The sequence below is a fragment of the Nicotiana attenuata genome, unplaced genomic scaffold (genome assembly GCF_001879085.1).
Source record: "Nicotiana attenuata strain UT unplaced genomic scaffold, NIATTr2, whole genome shotgun sequence".
Classification (NCBI taxonomy): domain Eukaryota; kingdom Viridiplantae; phylum Streptophyta; class Magnoliopsida; order Solanales; family Solanaceae; genus Nicotiana; species Nicotiana attenuata.
In genome coordinates, this window is record NW_017670767.1 from 436,393 (window position 1) to 461,912 (window position 25,520).

Here is a 25,520-nt window from a genome sequence, read left to right on the forward strand (position 1 = left end):
AAATATGGCACGTTTCTAATTTTTATCAAGCTCTTTGTAATATTTGGAAAAGTCAAATAGTTTATGAAAAATATCTTAACTTCATTTCTACATAAAACATTTTTTTATAATCATGACATATCTATCTAATCTATTTTTTATTCTCAAAAAATGGAATCCATATCTTCATAAATTAGAATTAAGTTGAAAGTTTTCTGTTCATTTTCTTACAGGATTAAAAAAAAGTTTTTATGTCGCGTATTGCTAATACAACTAACTTAATTTAATTTCTCATCATGTTCAAAAGATATTGAGTTTAGCTACTATGTTAAAATAATTATTTTATTATTTAAACAAATTCTTGCATTTATTTTAACCTAAATTGTTAATTTTCAAACTTTTGTTTGTTATTTTATATTTTTATTATTTTTTATTAATTGACGCAGTACTCACGTGCAACGCACATACGTTTAAACTAGTTTGATCTAAATACTTTGTGCATATAAATTTTACTGGTTGAATAGTTTGATACCGATAAACCCTAATCGTTACTTGTGCCTTAATTTAGTCTAAGCTACTTCGCTCTCTCATGTGACTACATTTTTTTTAGCCCTACTCCCAAAACAGACCCATTGGCCGCTACCGCTTCCTCGATAACCAAATCACACTTTTAACTTATTTTCACCGTAGCTCACTCAGTGACTATGGCAGTAAAAACAAACGACAATTTACCATCTTGTTTTTAACTTTACCCTGTAACATAAGAAGTAAAATTAAAGAAATATTAGAAAGAAAAAACAAGAAGCTAGCTAGCTAGCTGCTTTAATTAGGTGGTCCTCTAAAAGCACGCTTTTTCTTGAAAGCTTTACTCAAATTAATTTTAATGAGTATCGAACTTTGAGAACAGTCTAGTCTATAAAATAAAAAATTATGTCTCTCATGCAGACCCGGATCTATAGTATTAGCTAGGGGATACAAATCGAATCGAAAAATCGTATCAAACCGAAAAGTCAAATCAAATCGATTAAAAAAATTTAATGAGGTTTGGTTTGATTCGGTTTGGTATTGAATATAAAAATATATAATTTTTATATATACTTTTAAGATTTAATATAGAATTTCTTTAAAAAAAATTCAAGAAAATTTGGAATTTTTTTATGGGATGTAATATTTAATAGGATATGAAGTGCTCCATATTTATTAACTTTAAATAATATGATGTATGATCGTTCTTATCAAGTGTTATTGAAATGCGACAATCTCTTTGTTCTTACATATTCATATGTCAAGAACTATTAAATTCTTATATCTTTTTCGAAATTAAAGTGGTATTTTCGATACTTGAAAATTAAATAAAAATATCATTATTTAGGTATTATATTTATTTTTATATCTAATTATTAAATTCGGTTAACCTTAAAATATACATCGATGAAAATTATTGTCAGATAATTAAAAATATAACTTTCATATTTTATTAAAAAATTATCTCATAAGAATATTTTAATAGATCAAATGTTTGTCAATTTTTTATTTTTTACTAAATATATATATATATATATATATATATATATATATATATTTACTTATAAAAAATTTAACAAAGTAAGATTGAAATAATATTTAAGTAACAAAAAAGCTCGAAAAACCCGACAAAATCGTACCAATTCAAACCGATATAGTTGGTTTGGTTCGGTTTTAATAAAAACCGAACAAATCCGGTCCATGTACACCCCTAGTATTAGCCACGAGTTCATGTAAACTCAGTAATTTTTGCATAAATTATATATATATATATTAACAAAATTACTAAATATAACTTGAGATCGTTATAGAAAACTATAACCTTCAAATCTCGAATCCAACTCTCATTTTAACGAGAATTTAAGAAAAGAAAGATAATACATAATTGGTTGCTTAATCCAATCCCCTTTCTTTTTATCTTTCACAATCTCCTAAGCTGCCTCGCTCGCTGCTGTATCACTCCAATGTTTCTCCCTTTCCCTAGGCATTCTTGCAACCTCTTCTCACTCAATGGCCAAAGTTATCCTTCTACTAAAGGATTAATTAGATACCCTTTTGTCTAATTAAAACATCTACTTGTCATTTAAAGCTTCTGCAACCTCTCCTTCACTGAGGGAGATATTCTTCTATAAGGGATGTCATCTGATATTACTTTGTCAAAAACATTCACTAATCACTTTGTTAAATAAACTTTAGTTAAGAAAAATTTGACATTTAAATATAATACAACTGCATTTTCTCTCACAAAAAGTTTCATTTAATAAGGAAAGATAATAAAGCTCAAAGCTCCACTCCATGCTCTATTATTAGTAAACTACTCACGAAGCAGATAAAATAACAGACTCGAGCGAAGGGAAAACAACGTAATAACTTGGTTTTGTGCCACCATCTTTACCACAACCACTTGTAATACCACCGTACGTGGAGGAAGAATTCATTATTTCCGGTAAAAAAAACGTTTACATAGAACTTTCTTTTCAATATCAAGAATAGCATTTTAAGTTTTACTTCACGTGCATGAAATGGAGATGGTGTGAGTTTGAAGCATTCCCATCACTAAACTAAGCCTCATTCACATGCATGTTGTCTCCTACAGTAGACTTTCACTTCCACCATTTGTGTTGCCATTTCTTGACTTCCACTGTTATTCCATTTCAAAGGCTCAAAAAATGAAGATGACAATCCATCTTTTTGTTACCTCTTCACCAACTTTTTCATATTTTTTCATTCTTTTCTTCTTCTGTATAAGTTTGAGTCCAAGAAAAGCTGTATTAGTGAACTCTCTCTCCTCTGATGGACAAGTTTTGCTCTCTCTTCTCAAAGCAGCTGACCCTTATGCTAAATCATCATCCTCTGTACTTTCTTCTTGGAATACTTCAAGTTTAACTCCATGTTCTTGGCAAGGCATTTCTTGTTCTCCTCAACAAAGAGTTATTTCAGTTTCTCTTCCAAATACATTTCTCAATCTGTCTTATTTACCCTTTGAACTCTCTTCCCTTTCATCCCTTCAGCTTCTCAATCTCTCTTCTACAAATATCTCAGGCACAATCCCTCCATCCTTTGGTTCATTTACTCTTCTTAGGCTTCTGGACCTTTCTTCCAACTCTCTTACAGGGCCTATTCCCTCTGAACTTGGTGGGCTTACTTCACTTCAATTCCTGTTCTTGAATTCAAACAGATTGACTGGTAAAATCCCACAACAACTTGCCAATCTTACTTCACTAGAAATCCTCTGTCTCCAAGATAATCTCCTTAACGGGTCGATTCCTTCTCAATTAGGCTCCTTGGTGTCACTTCAACAATTCAGGATTGGAGGAAATCCACAGTTAAGTGGCGAAATACCAGCACGATTAGGCCTACTCACCAATCTCACAACGTTTGGTGTCGCGGCCACTGGACTTTCTGGGGTTATTCCACCCACATTTGGTTATTTAATTTATCTCCAAACTTTAGCAATTTATGATACTGAAGTCTTTGGTTCAATACCACCTGAACTTGGGATGTGTTCAGAGCTTAGGAACTTATATTTGCACATGAATAAGCTCACTGGTCCAATACCTCCTCAGTTGGGCGAGTTACAAAAGCTTACTAGCTTACTTTTATGGGGAAATTCGCTTACTGGCCCTGTTCCGGCTGAGCTTTCAAATTGTTCATCTCTTGTAGTTCTTGATGTTTCTGCAAATGATTTGTCTGGTGAAATTCCGGGTGATTTGGGAAAGCTAGAGGTTCTTGAACAGCTTCATTTATCGGATAATGCACTTACTGGTGCTATTCCAATGCAGTTGAGTAATTGTAGTAGCTTAACAGCTCTTCAGCTTGATAAGAACCAATTATCAGGGGCTATTCCTTGGCAAGTTGGGAACTTGAAGTACTTGCAGAGTTTCTTATTGTGGGGGAATTCGGTTTCAGGAACCATTCCAGCTGCTTTTGGGAACTGTACTGAACTGTATTCACTTGACCTGTCAAGGAACAATCTCACTGGTTCAATACCTGAAGAGATATTCAGTTTGAAGAAGCTGAGTAGGTTGTTGCTTCTTGGGAATTCGTTAACGGGAAGTTTGCCTCGAAGTGTGGCACAATGCCAGTCTCTGGTGAGGTTGAGGCTCGGTGAAAATCAGTTTTCTGGACCAATATCGAAGGAGATAGGACAGTTGCAGAATCTTGTGTTTCTTGATTTATACATGAACCATTTCTCTGGTGCATTACCATCTGAAGTTGCCAACATTACGGTTCTTGAGCTGTTGGATGTGCATAACAATTACCTAACCGGGGAAATACCATCAACGTTGGGAGAGCTCGTGAACTTAGAGCAGCTTGATCTCAGCAAGAACAGCTTCACTGGTGAGATTCCAGGGAGTTTTGGTAATCTCAGTTACTTGAACAAACTTATTCTCAGCAATAATCTGCTTACTGGTCCAATTCCAAAGTCATTTAGCAACTTGCAGAAGTTAACTCTACTTGACTTGAGCTCCAATAGTTTATCTGGTGCAATTTCACCTGAGATTGGTTATATGACAAGCTTAACAATCAGTTTGGATTTGAGCTCAAACCGTTTCACAGGAAAACTCCCTGAAACGTTATCCGGATTGACACGGTTGCAATCTCTTGATATTTCTCACAATATGCTGAATGGGAACATCGCAATTCTAAGCTCTCTGACCAGTCTCACTACTTTAAATGTATCTTACAATAATTTTTCAGGGCCTATTCCTGCAACACCATTCTTCAGAACACTCACATCAAACTCTTTTCTTGATAATTTACACCTTTGTGAATCAATTGATGGCTCAGCTTGTTCTGCTCATATAACTGGAAGGACCGGATTCAAGTCTGTAAAAACCAAAGCTTTGGTTGCAGTGATTGTGATATCTGTTGCCATAGCAGTCCTGGCAACGTGGTTTTTTGTGACAAGGAAGCGGAGATATGAATTTGAGAAATCCTCAGGCATGTCAGCCTCTGCAGTAGGGGCAGAAGATTTTTCCTATCCGTGGACTTTCATCCCCTTCCAGAAGGCAAATTTCACCATTGACAACATCTTGGATTGCTTGAAAGACGAAAACATAATTGGGAAAGGCTGTTCGGGAGTTGTTTATAGAGCAGAAATGCCAAATGGCGAGTTGATTGCAGTGAAGAAACTCTGGAAAACAAAGAAAGATGAGGAACCAATAGATTCTTTCGCTGCTGAAATTCAAATTCTCGGTCACATAAGGCATCGCAACATAGTGAAGCTCCTTGGATACTGTTCAAACAAGAGCGTTAAGCTTCTTCTCTACAACTACATTTCAAATGGTAATCTTCAACAGCTCTTGCAAAGCAACAGGAACTTGGACTGGGAAATCAGGTACAAGATTGCAGTTGGATCAGCTCAAGGACTTGCTTATCTTCACCATTACTGTGTGCCAGCAATTCTTCATAGAGATGTCAAGTGCAACAACATACTCCTTGACTCCAAATTTGAGGCTTATTTAGCAGATTTTGGACTTGCAAAGCTGATGAATTCTCCAAATTATCAAGCGATGTCCAGAGTAGCAGGATCTTATGGGTATATAGCTCCAGGCATGTATCTTTCAACTTTCTATTTCTCATCTTAAATGTTGGCTGCTTTTATCGGACAATCTTTTTTCGTTTACTTAATAAATATGATGTTTTTTATGTTTGTATTGAATTGCATACCCATCTTATCTAAAAGCTTAAGCTGTTAGAGAGCGTATACTTTTATTTACTTAATTATGTCTTTAACAGCTTTCAGTTATAGGTCAAGTCACAATGTTGTAATTTATAGTCAAATTTGGAAGTGTAAGCTAAACAAGTTGTGCTCATAGATTTTGACATGAATTTTTACCACTATGGTTGCAGAATATGGATACACAGTGAATATAACAGAAAAAAGCGATGTCTACAGTTATGGAGTGGTGTTGCTGGAAATACTGAGTGGACGTAGTGCAATTGAGCCTCAGATTGGTGATGGACTACACATTGTTGAGTGGGTAAAGAAGAAGATGGGAAGCTTTGAACCAGCTGTTTCGATTCTCGACTCAAAGCTACAGGGTTTACCAGATCAAATGGTGGAAGAAATGCTACAAACACTTGGAATAGCTATGTTCTGTGTGAATTCATCACCAAGTGAAAGGCCAACCATGAAAGAAGTGGTGGCACTTCTAATGGAAGTGAAGAGCCCACCTGAAGAATTTGGAAAAACTTCTCAGCCTTTAATAAATCAGTCAACTCAAAGTTGATTCTTTTTTTGCTTATCTTTCCTGTCTCTTTTATTTTAGAGGTGTAGGCATTTATTTTCTCTGTTGCCAAGGTAGAAGAAAGGGTAGTCATTGTAGGAAAAGAGTAGAATTCAAGTTTCCAGGCATAGATTAGTGTAGGGATTCTTGCACAGTTTCAGAAAACATTTAGTGTTAGCTTAGTTGCCTCTTTATTTCTTCACTACTATTCTTTATGCTGCATAATTTGCTTATAGTGATTACAGTTCGTCACATTTTAGTCTGCCATTGGCAAGTTGATGGAAAGGTTCAAAATTTACCCTTAAAAAAAACAGAAATTCAGCAAGCAACAACTACACCATGCTCATGGAATTGGACTAATCAATTAGCTTGTCAGCAGAGGTGTGCAAAGGTTTTCAATCAATAGTAAAATAATTCAATTTTAATGGTGGTAAGAAAAAGAGTGGAGAATGAGAGATAAACTTACAGGTGACAAAATTTCATCATCGCGAATTGATTTCTCTTTCTTGATTGAAAAGGGGTTCCTATAGAGGTCAAGAGTCCAACCAGCGGCTGAGACTTTCGCTTCTAAGACCAAGTCAGGGACTACTAAACGTCTCACAGAGTGAATCTTTGCTGAGGTTTTCCCAGTCCAACCTGTTTTTTAGGTTTTGAGGGGTAGGCAATTAGCAGGAGAGAATTGCGAAAAAAGTGAATGCATAATCGAGCTTTTTTTTTTTCTTCAGGAATTCTTGGGTTACAAGAACTTTTGCAGGAAGTGGTAAGGCTCACCTCAGCTCACCATCCTTTTGGCAGAACGTTCAAGCAAAAGTCATGGAATCGTTGGTCGAAAATTTCCATATTCAAGAAGAGATTTTCTCCGTTTCTGATAACAGAGGGTCACTCACGTTCTGAACAGTCTGACAATTGCAATATAGTGACAAAAAGGGAACAACAATGACAAGTCATGGAGAAGGGCTCTTGACATTGCACAATATGATGACTGAAAATATCAAAATGACTAACCATAAATTTTACAAGGAGAAAGAAAAGAAAACAAAATTCAGTATACATGATTGAAACCTAGGCATGTTAACCAGCCCTAACATTTGCGTTTTTACTCGATGATGAACTCCTGCCCCTGAATCCAACAACATTTAGTTTCGACGTGGAGATGCTAGAGCTTCGGCTGTCTCCTCGTTTCTTACCGGTGGAAGTGCTAACCCTCTTTGATACCTTGATTGCTATCTTTGGTTTTGACTTAGCTGGTACTTTGCCAGACTTTGCTCCGGGAGATTTTTTTGAATCGGTCTTTCTGCCAACACTGGAGGATTTACCTGTGGAAGCTTTAGCCTTGCCTCTTGAATTTGAAACTTTGACCAACTTTTCACGCTTGTCCTTCTGTTCAGTTATGCGAGACCTGGCAATATCCCTTTTGACACCGTCTACTGAGAGAGCCTCCAAGCTCTCATTCTTCATCATGGCTTCCTCGATGCGAGCGGCTAAAAGCAAGTCCTTTTTGGCAACCAAACTTGTAACTTTCCCTACACATGCAAAAAAGTTATATTGGAAACTTTGCAGGCCTGAGAGCTGTCAACTAAAACAAATTATAACCTAAATGATGAGCAATAAGAATTTCAAAGGTGCATATATGAAGTATGAAGCACATGCATCATTCAAAAACCAAGCACGCAAAGCAACATTATCAAAATCACCATGAGGCACCGTGATAATTTCCTCTGGAAAGAGAATACTATTGGATAGACTAGGACTAACTTCTTGCATTTGTTGACCTTTTGGAGCACTAACGAGATTCCTGTTAGCATAGATGTTAGGGTGCATTTTGTGGATAGCATGTTTGGGGTAGGTTATCCACTTCTTTTATACCACTTATATACCGGGGGTCTTCCCCCATTATGTTCGATGAGTAGTTACCTTATCAAAAAATTTATTCTCAGGGAAAGGAAAAACAACTACGATTACTGAGAATGCACATCTAGTTTATGTAACGAGCAAACATGCTCTGCATTCACAGTACCAACAAAAAGCTGTCAAGTGAAGGACTAAACTCAACTAGGAAAACGAATTGTTTTAAGATTCATGCAAACCAACCTTTGGCACCCATACGAGCAGTCCTTCCAGTGCGATGGAGATAATCAATCTAGAACAGGCAAAAGAAAAGGATAAGGATTTAAACATACACAAACTGTTTTAGCTTGTAATGACAAGAAGATGACATGTTAGGCAAAACACGAGCAGGTGCTTACAGAATTCTTAGGGAAATCAAACATGACGACATGATCCACATCTAAATCCAGTCCTCTAGCAGCCAAGTCTGTGCAGACCAAAGTGGGACAATCTCCTTCATCGCTCTTAAACTTTGCAAGGTTTTCAACCCTGCAGAAGAAATGCTGTTACCAATGGAGGGAAAAAGTGCAGCATCTAAAACTTGATGGAGCAATTCTTACATTACAGGGACCATAACTCCATTACAACTTCATGGACATTTCATCAATCTTGACTTTCTAACATCTTAGAATCTTTCACCCAAGAAAAAGTTCAGCGTCTTTTTTGAACAGGAGATAGTTCAGTATTTATAAAGTTGAGTTGCAAATTGAGGCTATTGCTGTATTTCCATCTTTTAACTGGAGGATAAATGCACAACAGCAGCAAAAGAGAATATAATCATAGTGGAGGACAACACCAGAATAATGTCAAAATAAAGAATGACAAACAAGATGTCTCGTTCTTATGTTCCTCAGGACGATGAATGATAACCAATCAATGATAAAGTCAGAAACTAAAAGTGAAGGGTACGTAAAGGGACTGTAGTATGAAGGAGGCCAAAGACTCAAAGTAAAAGCAAAACGATTAAGACAAGAGTCAGGGTAGTAGACTAGGCAATGTGTTGCCTGTTGCAGGAATATTATTCAACTTCTCTCTTCTTACCTTTGTTCAGCTGGAACTTCCCCATGGTAGTTAACAGTAGAAAATTGGTTTTCACTGAGAAAGTGATCCACAGCACGACTGGAATTCAACGTGTTACAGAATACCATCACTCTATTGCCCTTTGCTAAACTTGGCTCAAGAACCTGGAGAATTGCATAATGTAAATCAGAAAGCTTTGCTGCTTTATATATTGTGAGCTACAATGAGCACAATTACACGCAAGGCTTTTTGTCGTTTTGTGAACAACTTGTACATTGCCACCCATGGCAAGAATTCACATCTAATATCAACTCAAATTGTAACATGAAACTGCGAACGTTGAGTGCTATACCTATGTCACTAAAGCCAAGAGACAACAACAAGAGGAGTGCTGTTAAATCTTAATCATTTCTTCTTTCTCCAGCAAATTGACCAAAATTTTCAATTAGTGACAGTAAAACCCCATAGAACTCTAACGATAACAGCAGAATTTCTTCATTAGATGCATGAAACAGTTTGTCCACTAGTTATTCTTCACTTAGATTCCTCGATCCCAAGATGAAAAGTCTTGTTTGAGAAATGTGGACAAAATCAATGTCTGGAAAATTCCCGAACGAACTAAAAGATCCACACTCATATTTCATCTAGATTTATTTTTTTTCTGTTGCTTCCCATTAGATACAGCTATCATATCACGCTGTACGTACACACTCATAGACATGCCTGGAATGACGGGAAAGGGTACATAAATAGTGCCACACCTGTAGCAACGCCTCCAGCTTGTTCTCAGAACCTGAAAGTTTGATGAAATCATGACGAGCAGAAGCAATCTTCTTATGTAATGTAGAAGTACGCAAATGCTGAATCCCTTGAAACTCCTCGTCAACCAACTTTTGAACTGCCTGCAAAGCATACAAATATCAGCTGAAACCACCTCGAAGTAGAAAACTTGCACACTGAATCAATTTAAAATGGGTAAGATTGAGATGATCACATGCAAATAATTCTACATCACTAGAAATAAGCCGTACCGCATGCCTAATCAGCGCATACCTACTAGCGGCAGGTTAAAGAATAACTTTGATGACAGGCCACTTACCTTAATACCCTTAGTAGTTAATAGAGTGACATAATACAATGATAACACCGCTTTCTGCTGTACTAGATGAAATTCTCCTTGTCTTGCACATGACATAGTGATCCAAATAAAACTTTGCATTCTAGCTTTATTAGTCTTTCAGTGCATATATAAATATCCTTCCCAAACCCAGTGAAAGAAGGATAATTATACATCAATATTAAGTGTTGCATCCATTACTGAAATTTATGGGACAAAGCTCTATGCATTGTTCTGGCCCATCTTTCCTTTACTGAGTTTTTTAACTCCTTGAAAATTTCTACATAGTTCAGTAAATACACACTCAGAAGGTACATGACATTACCCTTTTGACAAATCTAAAAAGGGTCTGGAGACATTTAGTTCCACTTATGTCAATCAAAAGGTTAGATGACATTAACCTTTTGACAAAAGCTTTATTGCAATTTTGCCGCCAATCAACTTCAACCTAAACTATAAAGCTTTGTTTTTTTAAAAACAAAAACATAAGAAACATTTCTGCCAAAGTAACCATCACCTTTTAAATAAATTATCTATTTAGCCTTTTCATAATCCACTTGGCATACCTTTGTCATTGTTGCTGTCACCAACACGGTTTGAAATCCTTCATCACCAGGCTTCGAAGCACGGTTTTTCAGTGGTGCAAGAAATTTTCGTATATCAGGACCAAAACCGCGATCAAACATGGTATCAGCCTCATCCAAGACCTATCCAGAAATTTTCACAGTAAGATATTTGGAAACAAAGTACCTACTCCGGAAACCAATAACAATTACCAAGTATCTGATGTCACCATAAACCACGTTTCCCTCTTCTATATGTTGTAGAACCCTGCCTGGAGTCCCCACAATCATGTCAATTGGGCCACCCAAAGAATCTTCTTGAGGTCTCAAACGGCCGCCGCCACTAACCATGGTAGATCTGAACCGCGCATGATGACTGATAGACTTTGCTACACGAAAAACCTGCAATGGCAATTGGATTCTGTTAACCGGAAGAATTCTCTCACTTTTAACAAAATTGTTAGTTTCCGAAATGGTAAATAAACCTGCTCACAGAGCTCCCTAGTAGGGCATAGCACAACAGCTCGGGGGCGTCTAGGCTTCATGTGCATACCATGCAATTCCTCTTCTTGTCTCAACAACTAAAATATTAAACACCATACCTCAAATCAGGCTAAAACGAATAAAGAACTTTGAATAAGAGTTAACCCACTAATCAGCTTTAATACCATGTTACCTGAAGACATGAGTGTTTATACATTGGTTCACTGATACATCAGTCAGTGAAGTTTGTGCAACTTAAACCTGTTAAATTCTTTAAAACCTACAAAGCTAAATGCAAATACACTTTTCAACACAAGGAAGCTCTATTTTGCAGAAGACATTCCCACTGGCATGATGTTTGATAGCTACAAAGAAATTGTCAGACTGAATCATTCATTTTTATGCAAAGCGAAGCGAAGTTGGACGAGGAGTATGCAACCAATGATAAAGTATGTGTCTGTATCATCGAATAAGGCCATATGTACAAGTCTCCTTAAAATTGCTAGACTAGGACAAAGCAAGTTCCCAAGTTAACCTTTTTTGATAAGGAAAGGTTAACCTCTCTCTCTAATTCTTGTTCCACACAAGTTTCTTCTTCTATATATTTACCCTCTTGCTACACACAAATGAAAACCCAGAAAAGAAATTGCAAAAAAGTTCAGATGATCTGTTTATAACCCCCCAAACAGAGTGTGGTAAATGCAGAATGTTGATTCATTCGTGCGAGTGAATATTTATTTTTACATATAATACATTTCCAGAATAGAATGGAAGCAAAAGAACTGCATATGTGATACCATTTGGTTGGCATTTAGGCTTAATTGATGTTTCTACACTTACACTAGGCCTAGTGTTTCTAGGAGTTCATCTTTTTTTTCTTTTTTGTTTTTTGGTAAGAGATTTTTCAGTATAGAATAAGTGCATCATGTTCTAGATTACCCCAATTTTTCCCTAAAAGACCATTCACTCAATAATGGAATGATACAGAGTATTTATCCTACAGTCGACGCAACTAGTTTTGGATTGAAGTGTAGTTTATAGATTGATATAATTCATTTTCGTTCAAATTGTTGGAATTTCAGGCTGCATAGCGCATCATCATCGATGAAGCATTTTTTCCTCCTAAATGAAATGAAGCAAGAGTAATCCAAACCATCTCCTACACACTAACCTAAGAAGAAAAACGGGACAAAAAACTACAGCAAGTATCACTCAATAACTAATAACAACAAGTACAAGCTATTTGGAATGACACAGAGTATTTATCCTACAGTCGACCCGACTAGTTTTGGATTGAAGTGTAGTTGATAGAATGATATAATTCATTTTCGTTCAAATTGTTGGAATTTCAGGCTGCATAGTGCAATCATCTTCAATGAAGCATTTTTTTCTCTTAAATGAAATGTAGCTAGAGTAATCCAAACCATCTCCTACACAGTAGCCTAAGAAGAAAAATGGGACAGAAAACTACAGCAAGTATTACTCGATAACTAATAACAACAAGTACAAGCTATTATCGATAATCAAACGACCAAGGGAAATTTGCACTTTTAGTCCATCAAAAATCAGCAAATTCTAATTTTGATCTTTGTGATGTCTAATTAAGCAAATGTAACCTTCAATAAATTGAACTATGCACTTTTGGTTACTCTGCTTGTGAATCTTCACAAATTCAAGGAATCATATACCATTACATCATTGGACTAGACTACCATGTTTTATGTTATTGGACTGTTACTCCATAATCGAGGGGAATAATACAGTTTTAATATTAGTTTAAATGTAACATATTACCTATATAAAGGAAGCAAAATCACATTTTATAAAAAATTGAAGGTTAAAATATGCTTAGTTATATGAATGTTTCACCTGAACAATAGGCAACATATAAGCAAGAGTCTTGCCAGAACCCGTATGTGAACCCAAAACCACACTTTTCCCTTCAATCACAGCAGGTATCCCAATTGACTGAATCTCAGTGGGCACTTCAATACCCATTTCACCTAACGCCCCCATAACCTCTTCACTCAAACCTAACTCCTCAAAACTCGATGCCACCGCCTTTTTCTTACTCTTCTTAACTCCATCATCATCCACTTCAGCTCTGAATTTTTGTGTTAATTGTTTGGGTTCTATTGTGAGCTTTGCAGATTCTTTAAGGTGTCTAAGTCTAAGCCTTTCTAAAAGAATTGAATGCTTAATGGGTTGAATTAGTGATTCTTCAGCAGTAGTAGTTGTGGTGGTGGTAGAACAAAGGGGTCTAAACCCTAGTAAAACCCTAGGGGGGTGGGGAAGAAGTGGTTTTGTGGGGAAAGGAAAACGGGAAGGGAGGAGAGAGAAAGAGAAACGGAGGGAAGAAGTGGAGGAGGAAGTGAGAGAGAGGTTTAGCAGTGCTCTTCCTGTTCCTCCCATTTTGATCTTTGTGTTTCTGTGTGTGTTTTGGTTTTGATTCAAATGGAGTACATAGCCTTCAGTTCTGATATATAACTTCTTCTATTTATGTCTGTATAAAGGACAAAATGTTTATCTTCTACATCATTTCATCAACTTTGACCTACCTATATCTTGACATATATTGAAATAGAGTTTTTTTTTTTTTTCTGTAGCTTATGAAAGATTTTTAAGTAGGTTATTTCGTCTTTTTGATATACTAAAAAACATGTTATCAATAGTTCAAACTAGTATACATGAATATAAATATTACTCCACTAGATATCATACATGCGTTTCAGGCGTTTGGATATTTTAAGAAAATTGTTTTAAAATAATAATGTGTATTTGAATGATTATTAAGAAATTAATTTTGGAAAAAACAAAAGAAATTATCCACATTTAGCATTGTACAATGGTCTAATCTTGCTAATGTGATTGTAGTCACTAGGGATGGCTTTTTTCTTCACCAAAGCCAAGGGAGGGTAGGAATTAGCCGAAAAGGTTAGACTCCTAAAATATGAAAATAAATCAAATCCTTTTTTAATAATGATTGAAGGGGAGCTTTAATATAACTAGCAAAGTTAATGTCATATGATCAGGATGCCACGAGTTCGAACCGTTGAAACATACTTTTGCATAAATGCGGGTAAGACTGCATACAATAGACCCTTGTTCAGTTGTTTGTGATACAGCCCTTCCTCGGTCCCCGCGCATAGCGGAAGCTTAGTGCATTGAATTGCCTTTTTTTCTTCTTTTAATACTGATCACGTTACTGCATTCTATCTTCAAACTTGTATTTTAATAATAATCACGAATATGTGATTTTTGTCGACTTGTTTTACTATTCAATCTACTCTTAACTATTGCATAGTTTTTCTACTATACTAGAAGATTTGTTTTTTTATTTTTTTACTATGTTCGCATTTCTATATTAAACTTTTGTCTCATTAATATGAGTTCATTCTAAAACTAGTTTCTTAAAAAAAAAGAGAAGACTAAACATTTCTTGAAGAAATAACCGATTAACCGTCCACTCAATCGCTTAAACTAAAAATAGCCGGCGAAGGTATAATTTATGTTCACATCTCTTTCCCAAATCTCCTATAGGGAATGTTAAGTCCAAAAGCAACTCGAATATTACTTCTCAGTATGTATCACAAGTATTTGAAATTGCTATTCATTGTTTAAATTTTCATATTGAGTGCAAAGTGCCATCAATCTTTATGGCAATTATAGAAAAGAACCCAAAAGAAATACTCCTCCCTCCACTTTTAGTTGAAGTCAGATGTTGGAAAGCAAAGTCTCAGTGCAAATCCTCTTTTAGTCAAGCTGTAGTAATGCCTTTTTCTTTGTGCATCTCTATTTTGGCGTACATCTTGCACCCTCCGATAGAAAGAATGGATCATGTAAGGTTGATCAATCTGGCCCCTATAGCAAATAAATAGAGTAGTGTTTGGGCTTACCGCATAATGACAAACAGGGTAAATATCTTACAAGAGGCTGAATACTAAAGTCCAAGGCAATGTAGAACAGTGGTAGTTACAATTCCAACTCATATATCTATCTATATCTATATCTATCTATCTATACTATATTAAAAACACGAAGGCCCTTAGCGAAATGTCGTTCGCCTTTTTTACCCTTTAAAAATAGATTTTATACTAGGCAAAATAGTAATTTTATTATTTTTCTTATATTTAAGAATTTGAAATCAACTAAAATATTGACTACTAAATATTTTCCTATTTTAGCTATGTACGAGTCCTATTTTGTACATACATTGGATCTTTAATTTGTAAAAGATTTATTATTATTTCCTTATATTCTTTAATTAATTAATATTTCTAAGTTTTATACAAGGAAATTAATTAATTTTTTCAAGATCTCCTGCTCCTAATAATTTTCTGACAAAATAAAAGCAAGTTATATATAAATAAATAAAAAATCTGCATAAGCGTATTTTATGTTGGATAAAATTGTAATTTGCAAATACAAAAAATAAAAATTATCGAAATTGAACCAACAATTAATTAATGTCAATTTAGATTTAGGATTCTTTTTTACCAAAATTGTGTGAACACGTAATAGGTATAATTAATATCGCTAGCAAATATTCCCTCCGGTCCAAAATAAGTGATTTTTTGGCATTTTTCTTGTGGTCCAAAATAAGTGATTTTTCTAGATTTCAAGAATGGATTAATTATTTTTTTCCTACATTGTCCTTGGAGTAAATAGTGTTGGAATACGTGTTAGGAGTGTTTATGTGAGATAGTAAAGGTTAATATGGTCAATTCCATTGCTAATTAATGTTAAAAGGTGGATTTCTTAATCTGTGTGAAAACATCCAAAAAAATCACTTATTTTGGACCGGAGGGGGTAGTATCTAAGCAATTACGCTCCCTTTAGATTTAGGATTCTTCTTCAAAAATTTATGCAGCAATTAATGTTGTAGAACTAGGATTCTTTTACTAAAATTTCTGTATAATATCACTTTATAGTCTTTAAGTGTCGCCGGTTAATTTTCCGATTTTAATTTTTTCGGACGAAATTTCTCTCAAGACACTTTCGCCTTCCCCCATAATAAGCAACCACAATCACATAGGTAATTTTTGGCCTCACTCTTTGCCTTGCTTTTCGTTTTTGTCGAGTGTGTTTTTATTTGATACGTTACTTCATATACTTGTCGTTGTTCTACATAATTTATTTAATATTTTTCTTTTGTTTTAGATATTCTTGAACTTAAGAGATATGAAATCTAATTGTAGGAGTTTTATAAATTAATTCAGGGATGTATGTGTTGCTAGACGAGACTAAACTCAAAGCCAACTCAAATCTTTTGATATTTGGCGTTGGGAGCAAGGTTGAGAGATTTAACTTGGATATTTTAGCTTAAACCTTGGCAGTGAAAAGCAAGAAATTTTTTGCCATTTTAGTTTATGCAAAATCTAAGTGAGCCACATATCAAACTATGCAGCAGCCTAACAAGTTTGTGATATCTTCTATCAAGTTTGTGATGTCAATATACACTCTAATGAAGCTATTAGATATAAATACTCTTCAATTAACATATTATTGTTATATATCATCTTTTAATTTTGTGATGCCGATATACATTCTAATAATACTATTAGTAATAAATATTATTCTATTTTATTCTTTTTATATCGTTTTTGGGTTGACCACGCACACTCCTCCTTAATTAAATATACCATGTGTTAATAAATGATAGTGTCTTAAAGAAGTTTTAGATATTTGTAGTGCCTTCAAAATTAACAACTGGTTCAAAAACTTAATGGAGTAGATTTTTTTTTTTTTGTCAACTCATCTTTTTTGCTTGATTATATAACCTTTCTTTGAGTGATACAGATGTTATGATCTTTCATTTGTCATTAAACTAGGACTATTATAACTTGTGAAGACAAACGTATGAGATATCAAAGTAATAGAGTTAATTTTATTCATGGTCATTAAACTTTTGTGTGTGTTACCCAAAAGTCACTTTTCTTTTTTTGGTTACGTGAAAATCATTCAACTTTATTTTCATTACACAAAAGTCAATTTTCTTTCTTTTGTTACACAAAAATCATTTTACTTTGCTCTAGACCATCTTCTATACTATATTAAAAGCACGAAGACCCTTAGCGAAATATCGTTCGTCTTTTCTACCCCTTTAAATAGAGTTTACATTAGACAAAATAGTCATTATATTACTTCCCTAATATTTAGCATTTTGAAATCCATTAAAATTTGCTTATTAAAGTTTCCTTATTTAAATTACTACATAGGAAATCCTAATATTTAGGATATCAAAATCAATTAAACTTTACCTTGTGCAATCAAACAATTTATTAACTAGACTATTTGACTAGCACACGGTACCCATCCTCCGAAAATTACCTAGCTTTTTTCTTGTTTTTTCTGCGATTGGAAGTCAGGTGTTCAATTAATTCCATCAATCCAATGTAATGAAGTTACATTCTAGCCTTCTGATTTTGCCGTCTACTTTAAAGGTTAATGAGTGCTTTGAGTAGTAAATATTTCTTCTATTTCAATTTATATGCCTTATCATAGTTTTTTTTAGTTTGTTTAGAAAACGTCTCTTTTTATATTTTATAACTCTTTAACTCAATCGTTTCACATGAAATATTTAAGACTACTAGATTCAAGGATATTTTCAACAGCGGATACAAAATTGAATTTATTGCTAGAACAATAAAATAAAGATTGACTATATATATAAATATATATATATATATAGTCAAGCACAAAGACCCTTAGTGAAATATTGTTCGCCTTTTTAAAAATAGATTCCATACTAGATAAACAGTCATTTAATTATTTCTAATATTTAGGAGTTCAAAAATAAATAAAATTTATTTATTTAAAAAAAATCTTTTTAAACTACATAAAAGGTCCTATATATTTAGGACTTCAAATTCAATTAAAAATTACTTTACTTCAATTCTTTCCTTAAACCAACATTATATCCTTGTGGACTTTAAACATATGTTTGGAGTTTAATGCGTATTCTGTACTGATGTATATAATTATTAGTATTTTTTTCTTTTACAAATACTTTCAATAATTAATTACCTAAAAGACATCACCAATGCATGTAAAAAAAATTTCCTTTTACTTTTAAAGAGTTTTGATTTTAACTTTAAGTACGTATAAATTTCTAGAAGTCAGAGTGTAACGATCCGACCGGTCGTTTTGAGCTTTTGCACTTTGATCGCCAGTTCCCGGGCATGACTTGCGCCGTGTAATGTATTATGACTGATGTAGATCGTTGGTTTTGGTTTTCAGGAGAATCAGGATGAATTTGAAGGAACACTCTCAGTTGAAAGCTTCGCATTTGAAAGGTTTGACCAAGGGTTGACTTATTTGTATATGAGCTCGGATCGGAGTTTCTATGATTTGGTTAGCTTCGTTAGGTGATTTGTGACTTAGGAGCGTGATCGGAATTGGTTTTGGAGGTCCGGTGTAGAATTAGGCTTGAATTGGCAAAATTAGTATTTTGGCGATTTCCGGTTGATAGGTATCCGAGGGTCGGAATGGAATTCCGAGAGTTGCAGTAGCTTCGTTAGGTGATTTGGAATGTGTGTGCAAAATTTCAGGTCATTCGGACGTGGTTTGGTTGGATTTTTTTATCAAAAACGGAATTTGGAAATTCTTGAAATTCTTAGGCTTGAATCCGATGCAAATTTGGTATTTTAATGTTGTTTTGAGCGTTCCGAAGGTTGGAACAAGTTTGAATAATGTCATGGGATATGTTGGCGTGTTTGGTTGAGGTCCCAAGGGCCTCGGGTGTGTTTCGGGGTGGTTTCGGATCATTTCGGGCTGTTTTGCAATAGCTGAAGCTGGTATCTGGTATTGTTCTTCGCGTCCGCGAGGGTCCCCTCACGTTCGCGAAGAAGGATTTGGCTTCTGGGATTTTTTTCTTCGCGTTCGCGAAGAGGAAGAAATTCTGTTGCGCAGGTCTTACTTCGGAGGATCGTATCTCTCAATCTACAATGAATTTTGAGATGATTCAAAAACGAAAGTTGTATCTCTTTGAATATAGTTTCCAGAAACATATTATAATAGTTATTTGGACATCTGCAGAAAAAGTTATTGCCATTATACTAGAGGCTGTCCGAGAAGAGTTTGAAAAATGACTTTTGGAAATTTTGTTCTTCGCGAACGCGAGAGGAGGACCGCGAACGCGAAGAACAAATCCCTGGGCAGAAGAATAAAGTCCAAACTCATCTCACTCTTCCATTTTTGGACCAAGGGAGCTCGGTGAGGCGATTTTTCGAGAGATTTTCAAGAAAAACATCGGGGTAAGTGTTCTTAACTCAATTTTGGTTAGATTACCCGAATTCATTGTTATTTTTAACATGTAATTAGTGATTTTAAGTTGGAAAAGTTTGAAAACCCTCTTGGATATATTTGAGGATTTGAGGGTCGAAATGTTTTCGGAAATTAGTACTTTTGGTATGTATAAACTCGTGAGGAGATAAGGAACCCGTTGATGTGAAAATTTCTGAGTTTCGAGAAGTGGGCTCGGGGCTCGGGTTTTGCCAATTTCGAGATTTTTAATAATTTTTGTTTGTTTTCGATTGGGTATTGTCCCATTGGCATATTGTGACGTATTCGTTCTGGTTTTGGATAGATTCGACGCGCGTGGAGGCCGATTTGAGGGGCAAAGGCGTCGCGAGCTAGAGATTTCGCCGGTTCGAGGTGAGTAATGATTGTAAATGATATCCTGAGGGTTTGAAACCCCAGATTGCACACCGTAGTGCTATATTGAGGTGACTTGCATGCCGGATATCGAGCGTGGGGTAGAGCACCGTTGGGGGATTGTGACTTGGTTCGTCCCGATTGATGATTTTACCGCGTATTTGACTGAAACTTCTTTGTTATTATCATGAACCCTTCGGGGATTTTTATCACTGTTTCCTCACTATTTTGATATACTACTTGAACTCAGTCCTGTTGATTATACTGTTTTACAAACTCAGCCGCTTTAATTGAACTTTGAGACTTAAATGATATTTCCATTGTTGTTTGGGCTGAGCACTACTATTTTATTGATGCCCGAGGGGCTTATGATGTTTTCTGGACTGAGTGAGGACGAGGGCCATATGTGAGGATATGTTGAGTGATGTGAGGAGGCTTCCAGGCCTTGTGAGTGATGTGAGGAGGCTTTCAGGCCTCGTGAGTGATGTGAGGAGGCTTTCAGGCCTTGTTAGTGATGTGAGGAGGCTTTCAGGCCTTGTGAGTGATGTGAGGAGGCTTTCAGGCCTTGTGAGTGATGTGAGAAGACTTTCAGGCCTTATGTTATATGCCACGAGGTGGCTTGATATTGCGCTTGGGCCGTAAGGGTCCCCTCCCGGAGTCTGCACACCCCCAGTGAGCGCCGTCGATCATATATGGATCAGGGTGCACGCCGCAGCGAGATGTGGATTGGGCTGCACGCCGCAGCGGTTACTATATGATACTGTTCTGAGAGTGATCTGAGAGAGAGAGCCCGAGGGGCTGAGAGTGTTTCTGAGAGTGAGCCCGAGGGGCTGGTACTGTTTTGAGATATTGCCCGAGGGGCGAACTTTTATGTGCTCATCTTGCATAATTACTTGCCTTTTCACCCGTTATACTGCGGTATTTGTGCCCGAGGGGCGGATTTTTTCTGTGCTTATCAGCACTAACTATTTTAAAATTGTTTCGTAACTGTTGAAAAGATCATTTTCAAAAGAGATTTAAATTGAGCCAATATATTTCTAAAGATTTCACAGCTTTACTGTTTTCTCAAAGGATTGTACCCTGCTTCTATACAGCTTGTTGGTTGCTTTACGTGATTTCTTACTGCTCAGTTGTTATTTACCTTTATTACTCACTGAGTGTTGGCCCAAGTAAAGGGTAGTTTTGAAGACTGACAAGGAACTCATGATGAACCAGGTCCATCCATTGGTCCATCCTTCAGGTTCACAAAAACGGGCAGATTCAAGCATGTGGGATGCATGTGAAGGAGATAAGCTTAACTTGGTGTATTTAATCTCTCCTGATCGAAAAGGTTGCATAATTGATAAGGAGAAGGAGTCCTTCATCAAAGAGAACACTATCCAAGATAGGGAAGGAGTTAGAAGTTGAAATCAACTAGAACTCTTCCACCAAGGAAGAGTTGCATCAGAACTCTAGTTATTTCTTCATCTACTAACTCTATAAATTGCAGGATGTTCTCACATTAAAGTGTTGCACAAAAACGCAGAAGTTAAACGTGAATTGGGAGCAAAATAGCAAGGCTTTTTGCAAGCAGTTCGTGTGTGATTCAAGTGTGCAAACCAGAAGCTACATGAACGAGATTGAAGAACCAGCTCCATAAAGAGTTTTATGTGTCTTTCTTTATTTCTAGTTCAATTGTAGTAGGTGTTTCATATTGTACCTTTCAGCTTTATCTAGAAGCAATTGTAATAGGTATTGAGTATTCAAGTTAGAGTTAACTTGAAGTTGTCGCAGCAGTTAGAGGCTGGTTGCTACAACGGGATTAGAGTTAATCCTTAGGTTTACAAAGAGTTTTGTAAATGCAGTTTTGGCTCAGTGATTTTAGTGGAAGTTTGGGAAAATCCTACTGAGTAGTAGGTCGTGGTTTTTTCACCTTTTGAGCCAGGTGTTTTCCACGTAAAAAGCTCTGTGTTCTTTATTTTATGTACTTTTAATTCCGCAAACAGTAGTAATAAGTACACCTAGAAGAACCAGGTCCTTCCAGAAGCAGTTTAGGCGAAAAATTGAGTACCACACAAATCACCCCCCCTCTTGTGTGGTATTGACGTTTAGAACATCACTGAGTTGGAGTACTCACTTTACTCCCTGCACCTCGTGTGCAGTTGCAGGTATTTATTCACCCGGTAGCGGGTATTGGCTGTTTGGAGGCAGAGCTGTAGTAGTCTAGCGAGGTGTCTGCCAGCGTTCGCAGCACCGTTTCTTTCTATGTTATTCATTATTCCTGTTCAGTGTATTTCTAGACTTGTAAATGTAATTACATTCTTATAGATGCTCGTGACTTGTGACACCCCGATTAGGGCTGGTTGGGTTGTATTTCCGCTAATTAATACTATTAAGTCATATTTAAGCTGTTTAATTATGTTTAACTACTTTTGAAAAGACGAGTTGGGTTAGTTGGTTGACCTCGTCTTCACGAGAGGCGCCATCACGACCAGTGCGGGGTTTGGGTCGTGACACAGAGTTAATAGTGGTAATGTTAATTTTAAAAATAAATTAGTATACATCCATACTATGTAAAATTGTAACTATAACTGATATTTAAACTTTAAATAAATTAATGTACTTGGAACTTTGAAATGACTATAAATTTAAATTTGTGCTCAGTGAACTTGATTTCAAAATCGTCAATGATAGAGTTTAATATCTTTTGTTATAAAGTAGTGTAACCTTACTTTTCTTACATAAAATATTTATTTTAGAATCTTGATAAATTAAAGTTAGATTAAATTTTTGTATTGTCCAAAAAAAATAGAAAACTGATTTATTCCTTACACGATGATTAGCATAAAGTTTTTATACTTTATTTATACCAACTGAAAGACTGTACACTTAGTTGCGCTAGAAAAATCTGTTTGTCCAAAATTGACAATTCATTAAGTAATAACTAATTTATTATTTTCTTGTATTATGATATTATGAATATAACATTAATAAAAGAGATGTTGCGTGAGACATAACAACATAACATATTTTATATTTTATAAAATAATGATAACAAAATCTCTAAACTCCAAATACTATATACCTACTTCAACTAAATTTATCATCTTTATATAGTTTTAAGATATTAACTTCAACTATTGTATTAATGTAATAACATTCATTTGATCATTTGAACAAATATCTTTAGTTTAACATCACTTTGCTATTCTTCAATAATTTATTCTTTTTACACGTTTTAATTAATTGACGCGATGTACACGTGCAACGCACGTACACTAAAACTAGTTTATATTAAAAGCACGAAGTCCCTTAGCGAAATGTCGTTCGCCTTTTTTGTCCTTTAAAATTTAATTTCACATTAGGCAAAATAGTAATTTAATTATTCTAATATTTATTAAGACTTTAAAATCAACTAAAAATCTTGCATATTAAATGATTACCTTATTTGAAGTACTATGTATGAAATCCTAATATTTAAAAATCAAATATTAATTAAAGTTTTACCTTATAGAGTTAAAAGATAAACATAGTAATTAAGTAATATATAAAATCTAAGGTAGAAACATCCGACGACTTATATTTTCTTTATGGTATTGAATCGAACGGCAAATAAGGAATTTGAAAGAATCAAATCAAATTTGACGCTGATCTTGTTTATTATAAGTCCTCTGTAATTTTTCTTCTTTTATTTATTGGACTATCATTACCATGAATCCATGACAAAGAATAAGTTGATCAAATATTTTATGTAAGAGACTTTCATGTGGATTAAGTACACAATAAATAATAGGAATTGATATTACGTGTATTAAAAATACAAGTATGCTTCGTTTGTTACTCATTATTAATGTATTATATATTACTCCTAATATTTTAACGAATATTTTCTCATATGATTTTGAATATCTCTCTATTTTTACTTTATTTTACTTTAAATTCTTTGGCTCTTATATTGTGTTTATCTGTTTTATTTTGTCACGATCCGGATTTTTCATCCTCGGGAGTCGTGATGGCGCCTACTCGTGGAAGCTAGGCAAGCCACATATTTAGAGTCCATAATACTTTTGTTTTAAATCCATGTTTACCAATTAAACTAACAGGATATAAATAATTAAACAACAGCGGAATTCATAATTTAGCGGAAGACTTAAACTAAGTAAACCAATATAATAAGGAAAATCCATATATGCCTCTACCGAGGACTGGTGTCACAACATTCACGGACTATCTAAGAATACTACATACAACTGTCTGAAATAAGGAATAAAGTCTGTCTCGTATACAAAAGGAAACAGATCATAAATAAAGATAGAGGAGATGCCGGGCCTGCGGACGCCTGCAGGACTACCTCGGAAATCTCGGACTGAAGGATAGCTCCCAATCTACTGCTGATGACCAAAAGCTACTCCGGAACCTGGATCTGTGCAAAAGAGCACAGAGTGTAGTATCAGCACAACCGACCCCATGTGCTGGTAAGTGCCTAACCTAACCTCGGCGAAGTAGTGACGAGGCTAGGACCAGACTACCAAATAAACCTATACAGATATACAATATGTTGCAGAAAATAAACAAGAAATAAGCAGTTAAAAGGGGGGGGGGGGGTACATGCCTCGGGGAAACAGTTCAACTTAGCAGAAACTAAACAAATGTGAAGGAACAGTACAATATTTAAACCAAAATAATAACACTACTGTTGCGGCGCGCAACCCGATCCATAGGTATATAAACATAGCTGTTGCGGCGTGCAACCCGATCCATTAAATATAATATATCTGTTGCGGCGTGCAACCCGATCCAATAATATATATGTTGCGGCGTGAAATCCGATCCAATATAATATATGTTGCGGCGTGCAACCCGATCCAATATAATATATGTTGCGGCGTGCAACCCGATCCATATATGTATACATAAACAAAAATGTTGCGGTGCGCAACCCGTTCCAAATATACCGCTCCCAGTAATCATGACAAAAATTCCGGCAAGGGATTAACCATAAAAATACTCTATCCCGGCAAGGGAACTCAACAGTACAAGTATATTCGTCCCGGCAAGGGAGAACCAGCTATAACCAATCTCAATTCAACTTCTAATCATCTCCGTTATCACCATTTCCAACTCATGAATACTTCTACGAAAATAAGCTAATCCTTTACTCAATACCACGGATCTATTCACTATTTCAACCATAGTATTATTCAAGAATACAACAAAATATCAATTTAAGACTCACGGTCATGCTCGACACCGACGTATAGATACTCGTCACCATGCCTATACGCCGTACTCCACAAGAAACACATAGCAAATATGACTCAACTCCTAATCCCTCAAGCTAAGGTTAGACCAAGCACTTACCTCGATGCCTTGAACACAACTCAAGCCTCAATTATAGCTTTACCCCTCGATTCCACCGCCAATTCGCTCGAATCTAGCCACAAGTTACTTAATTACATCAATAAGTGCTAAATGAATCAACCCCAATGCATAAAAATGAGTTCTAAAATTTTAACCCAAAAAGTACAAAATCGCCCCCGGGCCCACGTGGTTAAAACCCGAAGTTCGAACCAAAACGAT

At 35.5% G+C, this 25,520-nt stretch overlaps 2 protein-coding genes across 2 annotated transcripts; one reads left to right on the forward strand and one right to left on the reverse strand.

Moving 5' to 3' along the window:
• The first annotated feature begins 1,616 nt into the window (after positions 1-1,616).
• On the forward strand, positions 1,617-6,507 carry LOC109243144 (probable LRR receptor-like serine/threonine-protein kinase At1g34110). Its single transcript, XM_019410047.1, has 2 exons — positions 1,617-5,559; positions 5,860-6,507. The coding sequence occupies exons 1-2, from the start codon at positions 2,580-2,582 to the stop codon at positions 6,237-6,239; spliced, it is 3,360 nt and encodes a 1,119-aa protein (XP_019265592.1). The 5' UTR covers positions 1,617-2,579; the 3' UTR covers positions 6,240-6,507.
• A 666-nt stretch (positions 6,508-7,173) lies between these two features.
• LOC109243145 (DEAD-box ATP-dependent RNA helicase 39) lies at positions 7,174-13,821 on the reverse strand. The gene is made up of 9 exons (XM_019410048.1): positions 13,176-13,821; positions 11,309-11,404; positions 11,037-11,225; positions 10,827-10,967; positions 9,905-10,045; positions 9,165-9,307; positions 8,483-8,612; positions 8,328-8,376; positions 7,174-7,759 (listed from the first exon to the last, which is right to left on the reverse strand). Exons 1-9 carry the CDS (start codon positions 13,716-13,718, stop codon positions 7,308-7,310), a joined length of 1,884 nt encoding a protein of 627 aa, XP_019265593.1. The 5' UTR covers positions 13,719-13,821; the 3' UTR covers positions 7,174-7,307.
• Positions 13,822-25,520: the final 11,699 nt, after the last annotated feature.